The sequence below is a fragment of the Rhinolophus sinicus genome, linkage group LG16 (assembly GCF_036562045.2).
Source record: "Rhinolophus sinicus isolate RSC01 linkage group LG16, ASM3656204v1, whole genome shotgun sequence".
NCBI lineage: Eukaryota > Metazoa > Chordata > Mammalia > Chiroptera > Rhinolophidae > Rhinolophus > Rhinolophus sinicus.
In genome coordinates this window covers 35,466,259-35,478,237 of record NC_133765.1, presented here as the reverse complement: position 1 = coordinate 35,478,237, position 11,979 = coordinate 35,466,259, and the positions used below count along the sequence as shown (strand labels likewise).

At 53.7% G+C, this 11,979-nt stretch overlaps 1 protein-coding gene across 1 annotated transcript in view; it reads right to left on the bottom strand.

Annotated features, from left to right (window-relative positions):
• Positions 1-153: 153 nt before the first annotated feature.
• Positions 154-11,979, bottom strand: part of DNAH10 (dynein axonemal heavy chain 10) — a 113,664-nt gene continuing 101,838 nt past the window's right edge. The window contains exons 65-79 of the mRNA XM_019748752.2: positions 10,840-11,113; positions 10,006-10,110; positions 9,443-9,597; positions 8,755-8,909; positions 7,541-7,724; positions 6,748-6,948; positions 5,803-6,012; positions 5,524-5,619; positions 4,696-4,867; positions 4,114-4,245; positions 3,729-3,940; positions 3,482-3,649; positions 2,175-2,355; positions 959-1,104; positions 154-492 (exon numbers count right to left, since the gene is read on the bottom strand). Of these exons, the coding sequence (XP_019604311.2) occupies positions 346-492; positions 959-1,104; positions 2,175-2,355; positions 3,482-3,649; positions 3,729-3,940; positions 4,114-4,245; positions 4,696-4,867; positions 5,524-5,619; positions 5,803-6,012; positions 6,748-6,948; positions 7,541-7,724; positions 8,755-8,909; positions 9,443-9,597; positions 10,006-10,110; positions 10,840-11,113 (2,538 nt within the window). The 3' untranslated portion in view covers positions 154-345. The remainder of the gene's footprint in view (positions 493-958; positions 1,105-2,174; positions 2,356-3,481; positions 3,650-3,728; positions 3,941-4,113; positions 4,246-4,695; positions 4,868-5,523; positions 5,620-5,802; positions 6,013-6,747; positions 6,949-7,540; positions 7,725-8,754; positions 8,910-9,442; positions 9,598-10,005; positions 10,111-10,839; positions 11,114-11,979) is intronic.

Sequence of the window (11,979 nt, the reverse complement as noted above, 5' to 3'; positions counted from 1 at the left end):
CTGCTGAAACAGACCCAGATCATCAAAAACACGCTTTTAAAAACTTATGCAAGGATTCTCAACTTGCACCAGTGACAAGCCAGGCACTTTTGCTTAATCAACTGTTTCCCTTGAGAAGGAAAAGAAAACTCAACATCTGAAAATGCTCTCGTATTGAATTTACTTTTTTTGTATTCTTTAAAAAAGCTTCAAAAACCAAACCAGGTTAATTTATGTGGAAAGAGATTAAAATGGCTTATTTCAAATGAAAGGGAAATCGTCGTCAGTCCCCTCCTGCCTCCTGAGAGACCCCAAGAAATGACCGCAGACTTAGTCATTGTTCACGAATGCCCTTCAGCCCGAGGGTTAATCAGAATTCAGGGTGAGACAGACCCCTTGCAGCACCCAGTGAGAAATGTGCTTCGTGGTGAAGAGATCGGCCTCAAAGACCAAGCCAACCCCCATGGCATTCCTTCTGGTGGAGGTGGTGTAGACTGGCGTCCGGAAGGTATTCTGCAAAGGAAAGGCACGTGAGGATTCCCGAGTCAGAGAGAGAGCTCTCACGGGAGGGCTGAAGGCTTGTCTCCGTGCCATCCTGCCGGGCTGCATCTAAGCAAACAAGCCCCATGGCCGCTAACTTCCCCCAGACACATTCATGAGAAGGGGATCCAGGCCGGGTAAAGCAGCAGGAGTGCCGTCCACGCCAGCGGTAACCACTTTCTGATTCCAGCACTGCCCACAGAATTTCACGAGCAGCCAGGAGCCTCTCCAGAAGTTAGTCCGGACCTCAGCTTCTGCCCTTGAATCTGTGCCCCCTGAGAAGCCTGCAGACACGTGTGTGCACACGTGCATTTTCCGGGGAGTGACTCCATGCAGTCAGGGTATCCCACAGGCTCCCCCACCCACGAGAGGCATGAAACCACCTGGTGGGTAACCAGTCGGCAGAGAGGCGGGGAAGCGGCGCTCCGTGACCTCGCACCTGCAGTTTGAGGCGATGGGCTTCAATGGGGATGACCTTCAGGATGGGCAGGTCCACAACCAGCACCTTGGCTTTGCTCTTGACAAGACAGCCTCTTTCTATGTCCCAGTCGGCACCTTCCAGATACAGTCCTGACACAAAGCATCCTAGAGGCACCGGAAGAGAGCCGGGGCTGACAGGAGGCACCGGAACTTCCGCTGGGGGACAGCGCTCTCTGCTGCATGTATCCAACACGCAGGAAGGTGACTGACTGGCCTTCCCCAGACACAGCTCAGGCCTTTTTCTAAAAGAGGGGGCCGGCATTTCTGCCCTGCCCACCTTTCCTTTCGAGAGGAACAGCCCAGATGGGACACTCTACAGACCCCATGACCCTCCCCCATGGTCGCAGTGAAATGGACGAGGGGTGGCCGCCTCTGCCCAGCCATCTACCAGCAAGGCACACAGGCTTAGACGGCCGTGGGCCCCCACGCTGGCACCATGCCAACCCCACATCCCCTCTGAGCAAGTGACTGGGGAGCAGGAAGCTGAAGCCTGGCAGAGAAAGTGGTCTCTGGGCAGAAGGACACAGGAACATGGAGAGGCGCAGACGACAGTCAACAGGCCCAGAGAGAGTGGTAGCCCTGACACCTGCCAGTCCCTCAGTGACCTCGCTGGCCTCCTGGCCGTCCCTGAATCTTTACCATAAATCCCCTCTCAAGAGCTCAAGGGTGCTTTGGTATTTGTGGTTAAATGTCCCCTAAGACAACATGGCCCCGGTAAACAGCAGTTTCCAGCTCCAGTTTGCACGGTCCGTGACCAAGGGACTCGAAGTTACAGCAGAATTGAATGGTTCCGATCTAGTCCATCCTGTCTCTGGCTCCCAGGCCCCAAGCCCCTAAGGTTTCCAGGGAAGCCACCTGGTGAGCTGATTCTCTGAAAGATCTGATTCTGACCCAGGAGCCCATTTCCCAGAAACCAGCAGGGTGAACATGGGTCAGGCCTCCCCTGGCATCACCCCACGGTCTCAAAGGACCACCTGGAAGAGAAGCGTGTGTGCTCCCCTCAGAGACATCAAGACATGGACAGTGTACAGACGGCCAGTATTTGCGGCTGTCTGACTTCCTAACACGGCCTGGCCCATTCAGGCCCACACGACGCTCATCCCTTTGAATCGGGGGTGGCTCTGGGAGGGAGATTCTAAACGAGAGGCTGGAAATCCATGAGGAGCTGACCGTACCTTGTCCTGCCCGCTCGCTCACTTCATCGGCATCTTGGAACTTGGTCACTTGCGTGAACAAGGTGGAGCGGTCCAGTGGCCAGCCGTTCCTCCGGCAGGTGGCCTGCACCAGGGCCGTGAGGTAGGATTCTGGGATATGCAGCCCCGAGATCCACATCACGTTGGGCTCACCCTCAGTGACCTGGAGAGAAGGAAGGGCAGCTAGTGGGAGCCTGGGGCTGCCATCAAATGCCAGGGTCAAACCTGACTAGAAGTGCGTTCACAATAAAAGACGTAATTCATTTAGCGGCAAAAAGATGGTGTTGGGACAGCCGGCCGCCCATCTGGGAAAGGCAAGCTGGACCGCCAAATTCCAGAAGAAGCAAAGATTTAGATGTAACAAAATACCACCAAAGTACCAGATCAAATCTCCAGTGAATATCATCATAATCTTGGAGTGAGGAATACAAAATCCAGATGCCAAAAAAGAAAAGACTGATATATTTGACTACATAAAAATGTAAAACTTTCCTGTGGAAAAAATACCATACACAAAAGTCAAAAGACAGGATGAGCTGGGGGGATATCTACAACCCTGGCAGACAAAGGACTAATTTCCTTGAAAAATTAGCTCTTAAAAAAAATCAACTTTAAAAGACAGAAAACTCGATAAAAATGAAACCAACATACAAAAAAACAATTCACAGAAAACGAAACACGAAATGTCCAAACGCATGTAAAATACACTCAGCCTCACCACAGTCAGAGAAATGCACATCTAAACAATTAGACATTCTTGTTTACCGATCAGGGAGAAAAGATCCAAAATACTAAGAACACACAGAGTTGCAGAGACACAAGGGGAACAGTTGTTTTCACACGCTGTTTTCCAGTTCTCTAGAAAAGTACGTGACGAGAGTGTCAGGATTTACAAGGCACACTCAATCCCACAATGTCGCTGGAGGAGTTTCCCCGTGGGACGTGCTCATGTGCACCAAACGATGGTAATCACCTAAACATCCACCAGAGGTGAGGCCACGGGGTCTCTGTAAAATTAAGTACCCTAAAAATAACGAGGGGGCCTGGAGGTACTTAGATGGAACCGTTGCCAAGACAGACGCTTAGAGGAACCAATCACGCTGTGTGTGGTACACTTCAAAGTCTTAAAAACAAAAAAAGGCGAAAAGATACAGGTAGAGTCAGAGAGCAGTTCTAGAGCCCCCGAGCCACTGCTCCAGAGGTCGTGCTGGGTGAGAGAAGGGGTTGGGGTGGTCACGGGGTCCGGGTTGCCCCTCAAAGTGGCCACCAGACAGCGACCTCTCACTTACCCACGACGTGTACTGGCTGAACCGCCGCAGAAAGTAGACCATCCAGTTGCCAAGGGACTTTAAGGTGTCCGGGGCGAGCTTTCTCCAGATGGCAGGGATCTGCCCGAGAAAAAGGGACCTGGCAACATCATCTAACTCGCTGCTCATTCCAACTTCTCCAGCCAAGGCCTGCGGACAGAATTGAGGTGGTCAGGGAGCCCAGGCAGCACGTGGAGGCGGCAACTGCGCGTCTGTCAGGCCAGCTCACCCTCTGCAGTTCGGCCAGGGACCTGGACATGCGGACGACGAGCTTGTTAAAGCGTTCCAGCTCCTGCAGGAGCACCACCGACGTTGGCGACATCCCCATCCCGAGGTGCTTCCTGACCTGGTCCAAGTCGAAGGTTTGGGGCGTCTTGTTTTCTACGTCCTTGGCCACCTGGCCAATGTAGTCATCTCGGCTGATGCCACTGCTGGACTCCCCTGACACCAGGACACATGTTAGAACAGCAGGGCATTGAGCGTGGGCCGAGGGCACCTGCGCCTTCCGGTTTGGGAAAGGCACCGCAATGTGCCAGCTCTCAGGACCAACAGCAACACTAGGTGCCACCCCCAGGGCCCCAACCACATGAGTGCAGCCTCCACGGACACCTTACCTGCCTGGGGCTGCAGCTCCAGCAGGTGACCCCACATGTCTCGAGCAGCCTGAGTGTAATAGCCGATCTCGGCGTTGGAATGAAGACCGAACACTTCAGGTGTGTTGGCCAGCGGGAGGGCCTCGATGGCCTCTACAGTCACAGAGGACAGACAGGTGACACGTCATGCCACCCTCGATTTCGGGGGCCCCCAGAGTAACATCCCCAGACACGCAAGACTCATTTCCACTGCTCGGTGGGTGACACGTTTTCAACGAACACTCTACACCAGCTCTCCCAGTCCAGCTCTGTCTTTTATGAAAACAGTTCAGGGAGCTTCCCAAGGGCCGCTCTGCCCTTCCAGGCAGAATCGGATGTATCGACCACCATTCCAGGACAGGAAACCTGAACTAAGTCCGTCAGCTCTGAGGCCAGGACGAGCCCATCGGGCCCCCTCACAGGTGACAACACCACCAGCGACAGAGCCCCCCAGGAGGGGCCGGAAGAGCCACCAAGCCAACCAGGGAAAACAGGACAGCCGAGCTGCACGGCCCCCCTGAGAAAAGGGGTTTCGGATCCTCTCTGGTGTCTGCGAAATCTCACCAACGAATTTTTCCTTGACGTCCCCGCGAGGGATTTTATAGTCCACCTCCTTGTTCCGGAAGAAGTGGAAGGGCTGGAAAGTGTCGAAGAGGAAGTCTCCCAGGTACTCATCCATGTAGATGGTCAGGATGCGCCGATCGAAGCTGTCGATGGCCCGTCCTCCATACATGACCTGAAGGTACAGGGGCTGAGAGCCGGCCGGGCCCCAGAACCCTGGGGTACCCCGAGGCTGGCTCAGGGGCAAACCCATGTGCCCTTGGTGCCATCCTGCCGGCCTGACCACAGCGCTGCTCAGACCATGCAGACCGTGTAACCTCTGATCCACTGTATACAGGAGGCTTGTCTACGACTCAGAGCCCAGGGGACACGGGGCCCTCAGGAAGCGCTGGAAGCCAGTGCACGATGGGCAAAATCTCAAAACACAGTGAACAAGCGGTAACACAGAACAATCGAAGAAGCCAGCAGCCACTCTTGTCTTTGGAATTGGTGATGTCTGCCACTGTGTGAGCTGTGTGAGACCCCTGTACAGTCATGGTCCCACAGTGGACCCGCACGTCCACTGGACGGGAGCCTAAGGCGTGGCTGGGAGGACTGCCGACCCTAGAGCAGCCGAGCCCCACGGCGATGAACCCGGAACTCCGTGTGGATGGGGCTCACTCAGGACAAAGACACTGGGTGACTGCAGGGACCCAGGGGCCTTCATGGGGCTGGCGGGCGGGAGGAGCAGGAGGGAGTCACCCGAGGGCACCCAGGTGACGCACAGGGCACCAGGCCAGCCCCACTCCAGCCCTGGAGGTATCCCCTGAGGGTCCCCCAAGACACTCCCACCTCTCCAATCAGGTACTTGAGGCTGCCCCACGGGATCCGAGGGTCATGTTGCTGGAAGGCTTTGGTTAAGTACGTGTTCAGAATTTCCATGCAGACCTTAAAGGAGGAGGAACAGGCGTGGCTATACTCCAACCCACGGAGCCATCTGCATTCTAGGCCTCTGAGGATGTGGCAGGGACAGCTCAGCTGTCGCCGACTTAGAGCAATGGGCGGGTGGGGACAGGATAAGCCACCAGCGGGGCGGATCCTGAGGGGATGCAGCCGCCGCTGTGCCCTGACCTGGAAGTCACACTCGTTGAAGTCGTAGTACACGTTCCAGCCGATCTTCCCGAACTTTCTTCTCTCCTGCACCACCGCGTGGAAGAACGCCAACACGTACACCAGGGGCTTGAACGCAGGGTGTGGACACTGCTCCAGCACGTCATGAGGGATCTTGAAGTAAGTTGCTCTCAGGTTGAGTTTCAGCCCGTTGGGTGGCTCTGTGACAACCTGTCAGACGAGGAGGAGACAGTGACAGTAACGGCAGACCCATAGACAGCTCTGAGGGGCGTGCAGAACGGAGACTTCCTGGTGTTTCCTTCCTCCTTACGCAGCCGTCTGGCCTATTCCTCAAATAGCCAAAGTCTCTTGTTAAGGGCCCAGGAGGAGAAGTTAAGGAAGTGGGTGCTGTCCTCACGATGCCACTTGCTCAACAAGGGACCCGGAGAAGGTTCTTTAACCTCTCTCTGAACCGTGGGGTCCTCAAATGTAAAATGAAAGCCATTATGTTTTCCCTCTACCTGCCCCACAGGCAGATGACAAAACCGTTCCCCAAAAATCCTCGGGAGAGTAAGTTAAATGGGGCGTGTGAGCCACTGGAACCTTCTGTACAACCCACTAGAGTACCGCAGGCTGCGGGTGGGTCCAGGATTAGCGATTAGAGGTTTAATCAATGTGAAGTACGTGGAAACTAACGGAGACATTGTTCGGGTTCATCCAGAAGTGGCAGATAGGCCCGGGAGTCTGAACTGTCACCCAATCATTGTTACCCAATTCAGGACAGTGCTTATCTCCGAAGAGAGAGGGAGAGATGGAATTGGGAAGGGGTGTCCATGAGATTCCAACCATATCCTAGGTTTATTTCTAAATACACACGTGTGCGCATGCGCACACACATGTATAGCAAAATGCCGGTGAGCTGAGGAACGGGGCTGTGGGCATGTCGGTGTTTGCCCTGAACCAGACCTTCAAGGACTTCTGCAGAATCCCGATGGGGAAGCCCCTGGTGGGGTCCGTGGTGAGCCACAGGCGGAAGTCTGGGTGGGGCTTGGTGACCCTCTCCAGGGACTTCTCCAGGTCCTTCAGCCACTTGACCAGGAGATGGCAGTTCTGTAGCATCAGCCACTGCCCACGAGCCACCGCCGTCTCCAGCAGCTGCAGGGCCAGCTGCACCAATGGGGAGAGAAGGGAAGAGCTGGTCCCAAAGCCACGCCAAGCCTGTACTCGCCCAGAGACCCGCTCCCAGCCCCCCAAAAGTGAGGGCCCACCCCTCCGAAGCCGGCGATCCAGGAGCTACAGAGGGCCTTTCGAAGACACAGTCTTAGAATTCCGTCAAGGCCGCCTGTGTCCGCTGGGCTGGTCCCAGCCTGGAAGGTGAGGGAGCATCTTGCACTCAGTGGCCGCGCTCAGCCCTAAGAGCTCCATCTCCTCCGACACAGTGGCACTTCCTGGGCCGTGCCACTGGGGCAGTGACAACCCTGATGGCGGCGGGTGTGGTAAGGACAGGAGGAGATGAGTGTGTGAGAAAAGGGCCTTTGAGAGCAGCAGAGCACAGGGACCACTGGGAGGTCCGTCAGAGGGCGGCGGGGGTAGAATTGCACACGCTATGTCGTCGTCCTCCTAGCATCTGACTCCTGCTCCGTAGACCAAACGCGTCGAGCTCCCGCATGCAGCGGCACTACTAGCTCGAAGCCTGATTCCCAACAGAGGCCGGGACCTCACCCCAATTTAGAGCTTATTCCTTCCAACAACAAATTACCTTTTCTTGACCTTGACCCATGGCCAGGAACTTGAGGCGGTTTCCCCCAAAGCCACTGCGCTCGGCGAGCTTCATAAGGTCACTGGCAGGGTCGGAGCCCGGGCTCAGGATGAACACGATGGGCGAGTTTGGAGAACTCTGCTCGAGCACGGCTTCGAAGCTGATCACGGGGGGCTGCACGTACCTGGTGAAAGACGCACTCGCCCGAGTTAGGAGGTGCCCTGCAGGCCAGCTCCAGGCCGGGCTGGCCCGTCTGACCAGCGCTGTCCTTCCCCGCGTCTGGCACCCTGGGAGGAGGCCCCTGCTCCAGCGGCTCGCACACCCCTCCTCGTTTTAGAACCCAGTTTCTGTGCACATGTGCACACTGGACGGTGAACTGAGCGCTGGGCACCTCTGTGCACCCCTCTGGCACAGCTCGGTCCACCGTGTGGGCGTTAGGAGGTCTGTACAGAGCTGGGTGACTCCTGATGGGCGACCTCTTGGCCAGACTTCCGGGTTGACGTCCCCTCAGCACAAAACCCAGAGGTTCCCCAGTGACAGCTCCAAGGCATGTCCAAAAACTTAGCTGCCAGCACATAAGGATTGGGAGAAATCCAAATTTGTATCTGCTTCTGAAGAGTCAGAGTATCTGGGTCCCACTGCCACCTAGTATCAGTCACTGGGAGTTAAAGGACAGCTGACCAGGACGTGACCTCTCTGAGATGCCACCATCCCCACCCAGCTTCATACCCTCATTTCCATCACCTCCCGGCCATGAACGCATACTAGTTTGCCAACTAAAATTGTCTGTCTGGCTTCACACTCAACCCTGGTACTACAATATCCATCAGGTGGCCTCGAGCCACGTGGCCACTGAGCATGGAAGTGTGTCTCGTCAGCTGAGCTGTGCTGAGCTCACACAGGAGGAGTCTGAAGCCTTAATATCAAAAGAAGTACGCACAAGTATCTCAATTACTTGTTCAAATAATATTTTAAATATATTGAGTGAAACACAATATGTTATTAAAATTTATTTCACCTGTTTCTTTTTGAATGTGGCTACTAGAAAACGTCACATTCCCTGTGTCTCGCACACTGCATGTCTCTTGAATAGCACTGGCTATCAAACAATGCTCCAAGGCGGGGCTGTGACAGTTCTCTCGGAGCTGGCCAGCCACTGACGGCTGTGGGGACGACCTCACAGAAAGGGCCAAGCAAACAAACAACGCACTTACTTCTCTCCCATTGTTACAGTCACATAGTCGGTCACGGCACGATACACCCGATCCACACGGAAACAACGCAAAACAAGCAACTTCTGGAAAGGGGTGATGTTTTTATCGTAACCCAAGGGGAATGGAAACTGCTCGAGCGCATCCTGGTCATACCACTGGGAAGAGCAAAGGACAGTCATAGTGGCACCAATGGTGTAATGAGACAGGCCCCAAAAGCCACTGTAAAAGGATGAAATCTATAGAAGTATGAACATCAAGGCCACTTCTAGTCAGGCCACTTTCTACCCCCCAAAACTATGCGCTCCAGGACGGGAAGGTCTGACTGTTATTCACTGTTGAGTCCCTAGCGCCCATCAAGGGACGTGGTCCATGGCAGGCACCCAATAAATAGTTTTTGGATGGATAGATGGATGGATGGACAGATGGATAGATGGATGGAGAGCTGGATGGATGCTAAGATGGACGGACAGATGGATTGACAGATGGACAGATGGATGGTTCTCCCACAAAGCTAGCTGAGCTAGATAAAGGAGAGTTCCATTCAGGGAATTAGAGGGCACTGGGTTACACTCTGAATGGATCATTCAAAGGAACATCTTCTCACTTACGAGGACTTAGGCTACAGTCTAAGTTAGGAGATTACTGACATGTAGGCAAGCGAAGGAGAAGAAAGAGAACATGAGCTCACCTCCTGCCAGACAGACAGATGTTTCTCAACGTCATCAGGAAGACTCCCAAAGTGGTCTGAAAACATTTCTGATAGAAGAATGATATCTTCCCATCCCTGGTCGGACAACCAAACACAGGGCTTTTTTCGTTTGCTTTTCTCCAGGGAAATGTTTCCTAATCACAACAGAAGAAGAGTCAACAGCCAACACCAGCACACCAGGAGGAGTAGGCAGCTCTGGACTTGGACTTTTCTCGCTTTGGGGGAAAATCTGCTAGAAAGAGGGGACTGGGAAGAGAAGGACGCGTGGGCTTCCCGAGTCATCGCCTGTGGCTCCAAACAGCCACTCGGCGTGGCTTCCAGACTCAGAGCAGCCTGTAGATGGAGACTGGCTGTACCGAGTCAAACCAGACCATTTCTGAGGTTGGAATTGTCAATGGAAACATTTAATAACGAAGTGCTATTGGAAGCCGAGTTTTACGGAGACTTTCTGTTATTGTTGTTTATGTGAATGAACAAACTTACATATATATACAGTGTGGGTCAAGTGAGTTGGGAAGAATGAAATGAGGCAAATTCATTACCTTTTAAAAAGAAAGCCAGCTCTTCCTGGGGGACTCTCCCTTCTGCTTGTTCTATCTTGATTGTCATATTGAAAGAAAAGAGTAACTTGTGCTTCTCAAACAACCCTGAAGAGATATAGATGGATATTGACAATTTAAAAAAAAAATCACTTTTAAAGCTGAGTTCCTTATGCACAATGTGCTTAAATTTAAGGGAAAATGAAATAGCTAGACTGCACGGTTGCTTTGAGCCCTCATTGCGCCTGACATCCACAGCTAAGTGTAAGAACTCAGGGCCCAATTTATATACATCATGCCCAATATATATACATACAAATGGGTACACAAACGTGTTCCAAGAAAACGTGTTTTACAAAAGCAGGCAGTGGGCCGGATGTGGGCTGCTGGCCATGGCGAGCCAGTCTCGATGGTAGAGAAACACATGCCATCGATAGACTCTACACTGATAGGAAGAAGCAAAATACTAGTCTTTTTTTTAAGCAGAAGAAATGCCTTCCTGGAAAAAAGTTGTGTAAGTCAAAATCTGGGATTTCAGCTCTACTTCCTATGTGTTAGAAGGCTTGGCTACTTAAGTGAGCCCTGTACCCCATTTGCTACAGGCAGAATTATGTCCCCCCAAATCCGTATGCTGAAGCCCTGAGCCCAAGGACCTCTGAATGTGACTGCATTTGGAAACAGGGCTTCAGAAAGGTGACACAGCTAGAGTGAGGCCATGGGGGGGGGGCCCTGACCCAGTCTGACCAGTGTCCTTCTGAGAAGAGGAAGTTTGTGCACGAGACCCAGAGGTGCACGCGTACACGGCACCCGTCCTACTCAGTGGGAGGAGGTGCTCACCTGTGCAACCATAGTTATAGATGTTGAAGGTCAGTGTGTCCATGATGTTCCTTAATCGCTTCATAAGAATGGAGTCAGGCAGCGACTTCTTAAGGGACAGCCCGAAGACGTCGAGGAAGGCGCTCAGGGAGTACTGGTACATGGCGTTGACGAGCGCCATCTCTGACAGCACGAAGAACAGGATGGCCCCGCGCCTGGCGGCCGGCCGGTAGCCGTCCCGCAGCCTGTCGATGTCCAAGGCTGTCTTCTCTGCCAGCTTGAGCTTCTCTGACACCTAAAGGGAAGGCGCGTGTTGCCATGGAAACAGGAAGACTTAGACTCATGACCAGGAAGACTAACATGGGCAAGAAAATAAAAGGCAGAGCGCGGGAGTGGGAGGGGCAACCAAGATATCCAGACAGCACTCACGGGGCTGCAGCGCATCCCCTTCTCGCGAGACGTGCGGGACGTTCGTGGCTGACTCCCCTGGCCCCATGTCCCCTCTCTAACAACAGTCCCTGACTTACTTGGACACTCACACCTTCTGCCTTCCATTCCATATAGGGGTGCTCCACCCCAACTCCAGGAGAGGAGCGTGTGACCCAGGCCCAACCAGTCGACGCATAGCATCCCCAGGCCACGGGACTGTGTGGGGTTGGACATGTGGGTGATTTAAGTGACTCTAGGACCTTCATGATAGGGACATGGAAAGATTCTCACTCTTTCCTTTGGACTTGATCCTGAGGGGACATGAGGGCAGACCAATCTTGTGACCGTGAGGGGAGCTTGGCTCCATGGGAGGCAGAGAGTGAAGCCAGCCCAGCAGAAGGCCCAGCCCAGAAATGCAAAGAAGTCCTGAGAATATGCCTGGAGTCCTGGATCCAGCCCCACCTGAAGCCATCATGAACTTTTCTCTTTTCTCAGCCAATAAATTCCCTTTTGACCTAAGCCAAGTAGGGTTGGGTTTTCTATTACTCGCAACTGAACGAGGCTGACCTGATGTACAAGGGCCCCTGGGAACACCTTTAGGGTTCCCCTCCCCATAGCACAGCCCAAGAGAGGTGACCTTTCCTCATCAGGCAAACCCCCAGGTGACTCAAAGCCCGAGTCTGATGACAGCACAGGTTGATGGCCTCCCACCCCACCCCCCAGCCCAAACCC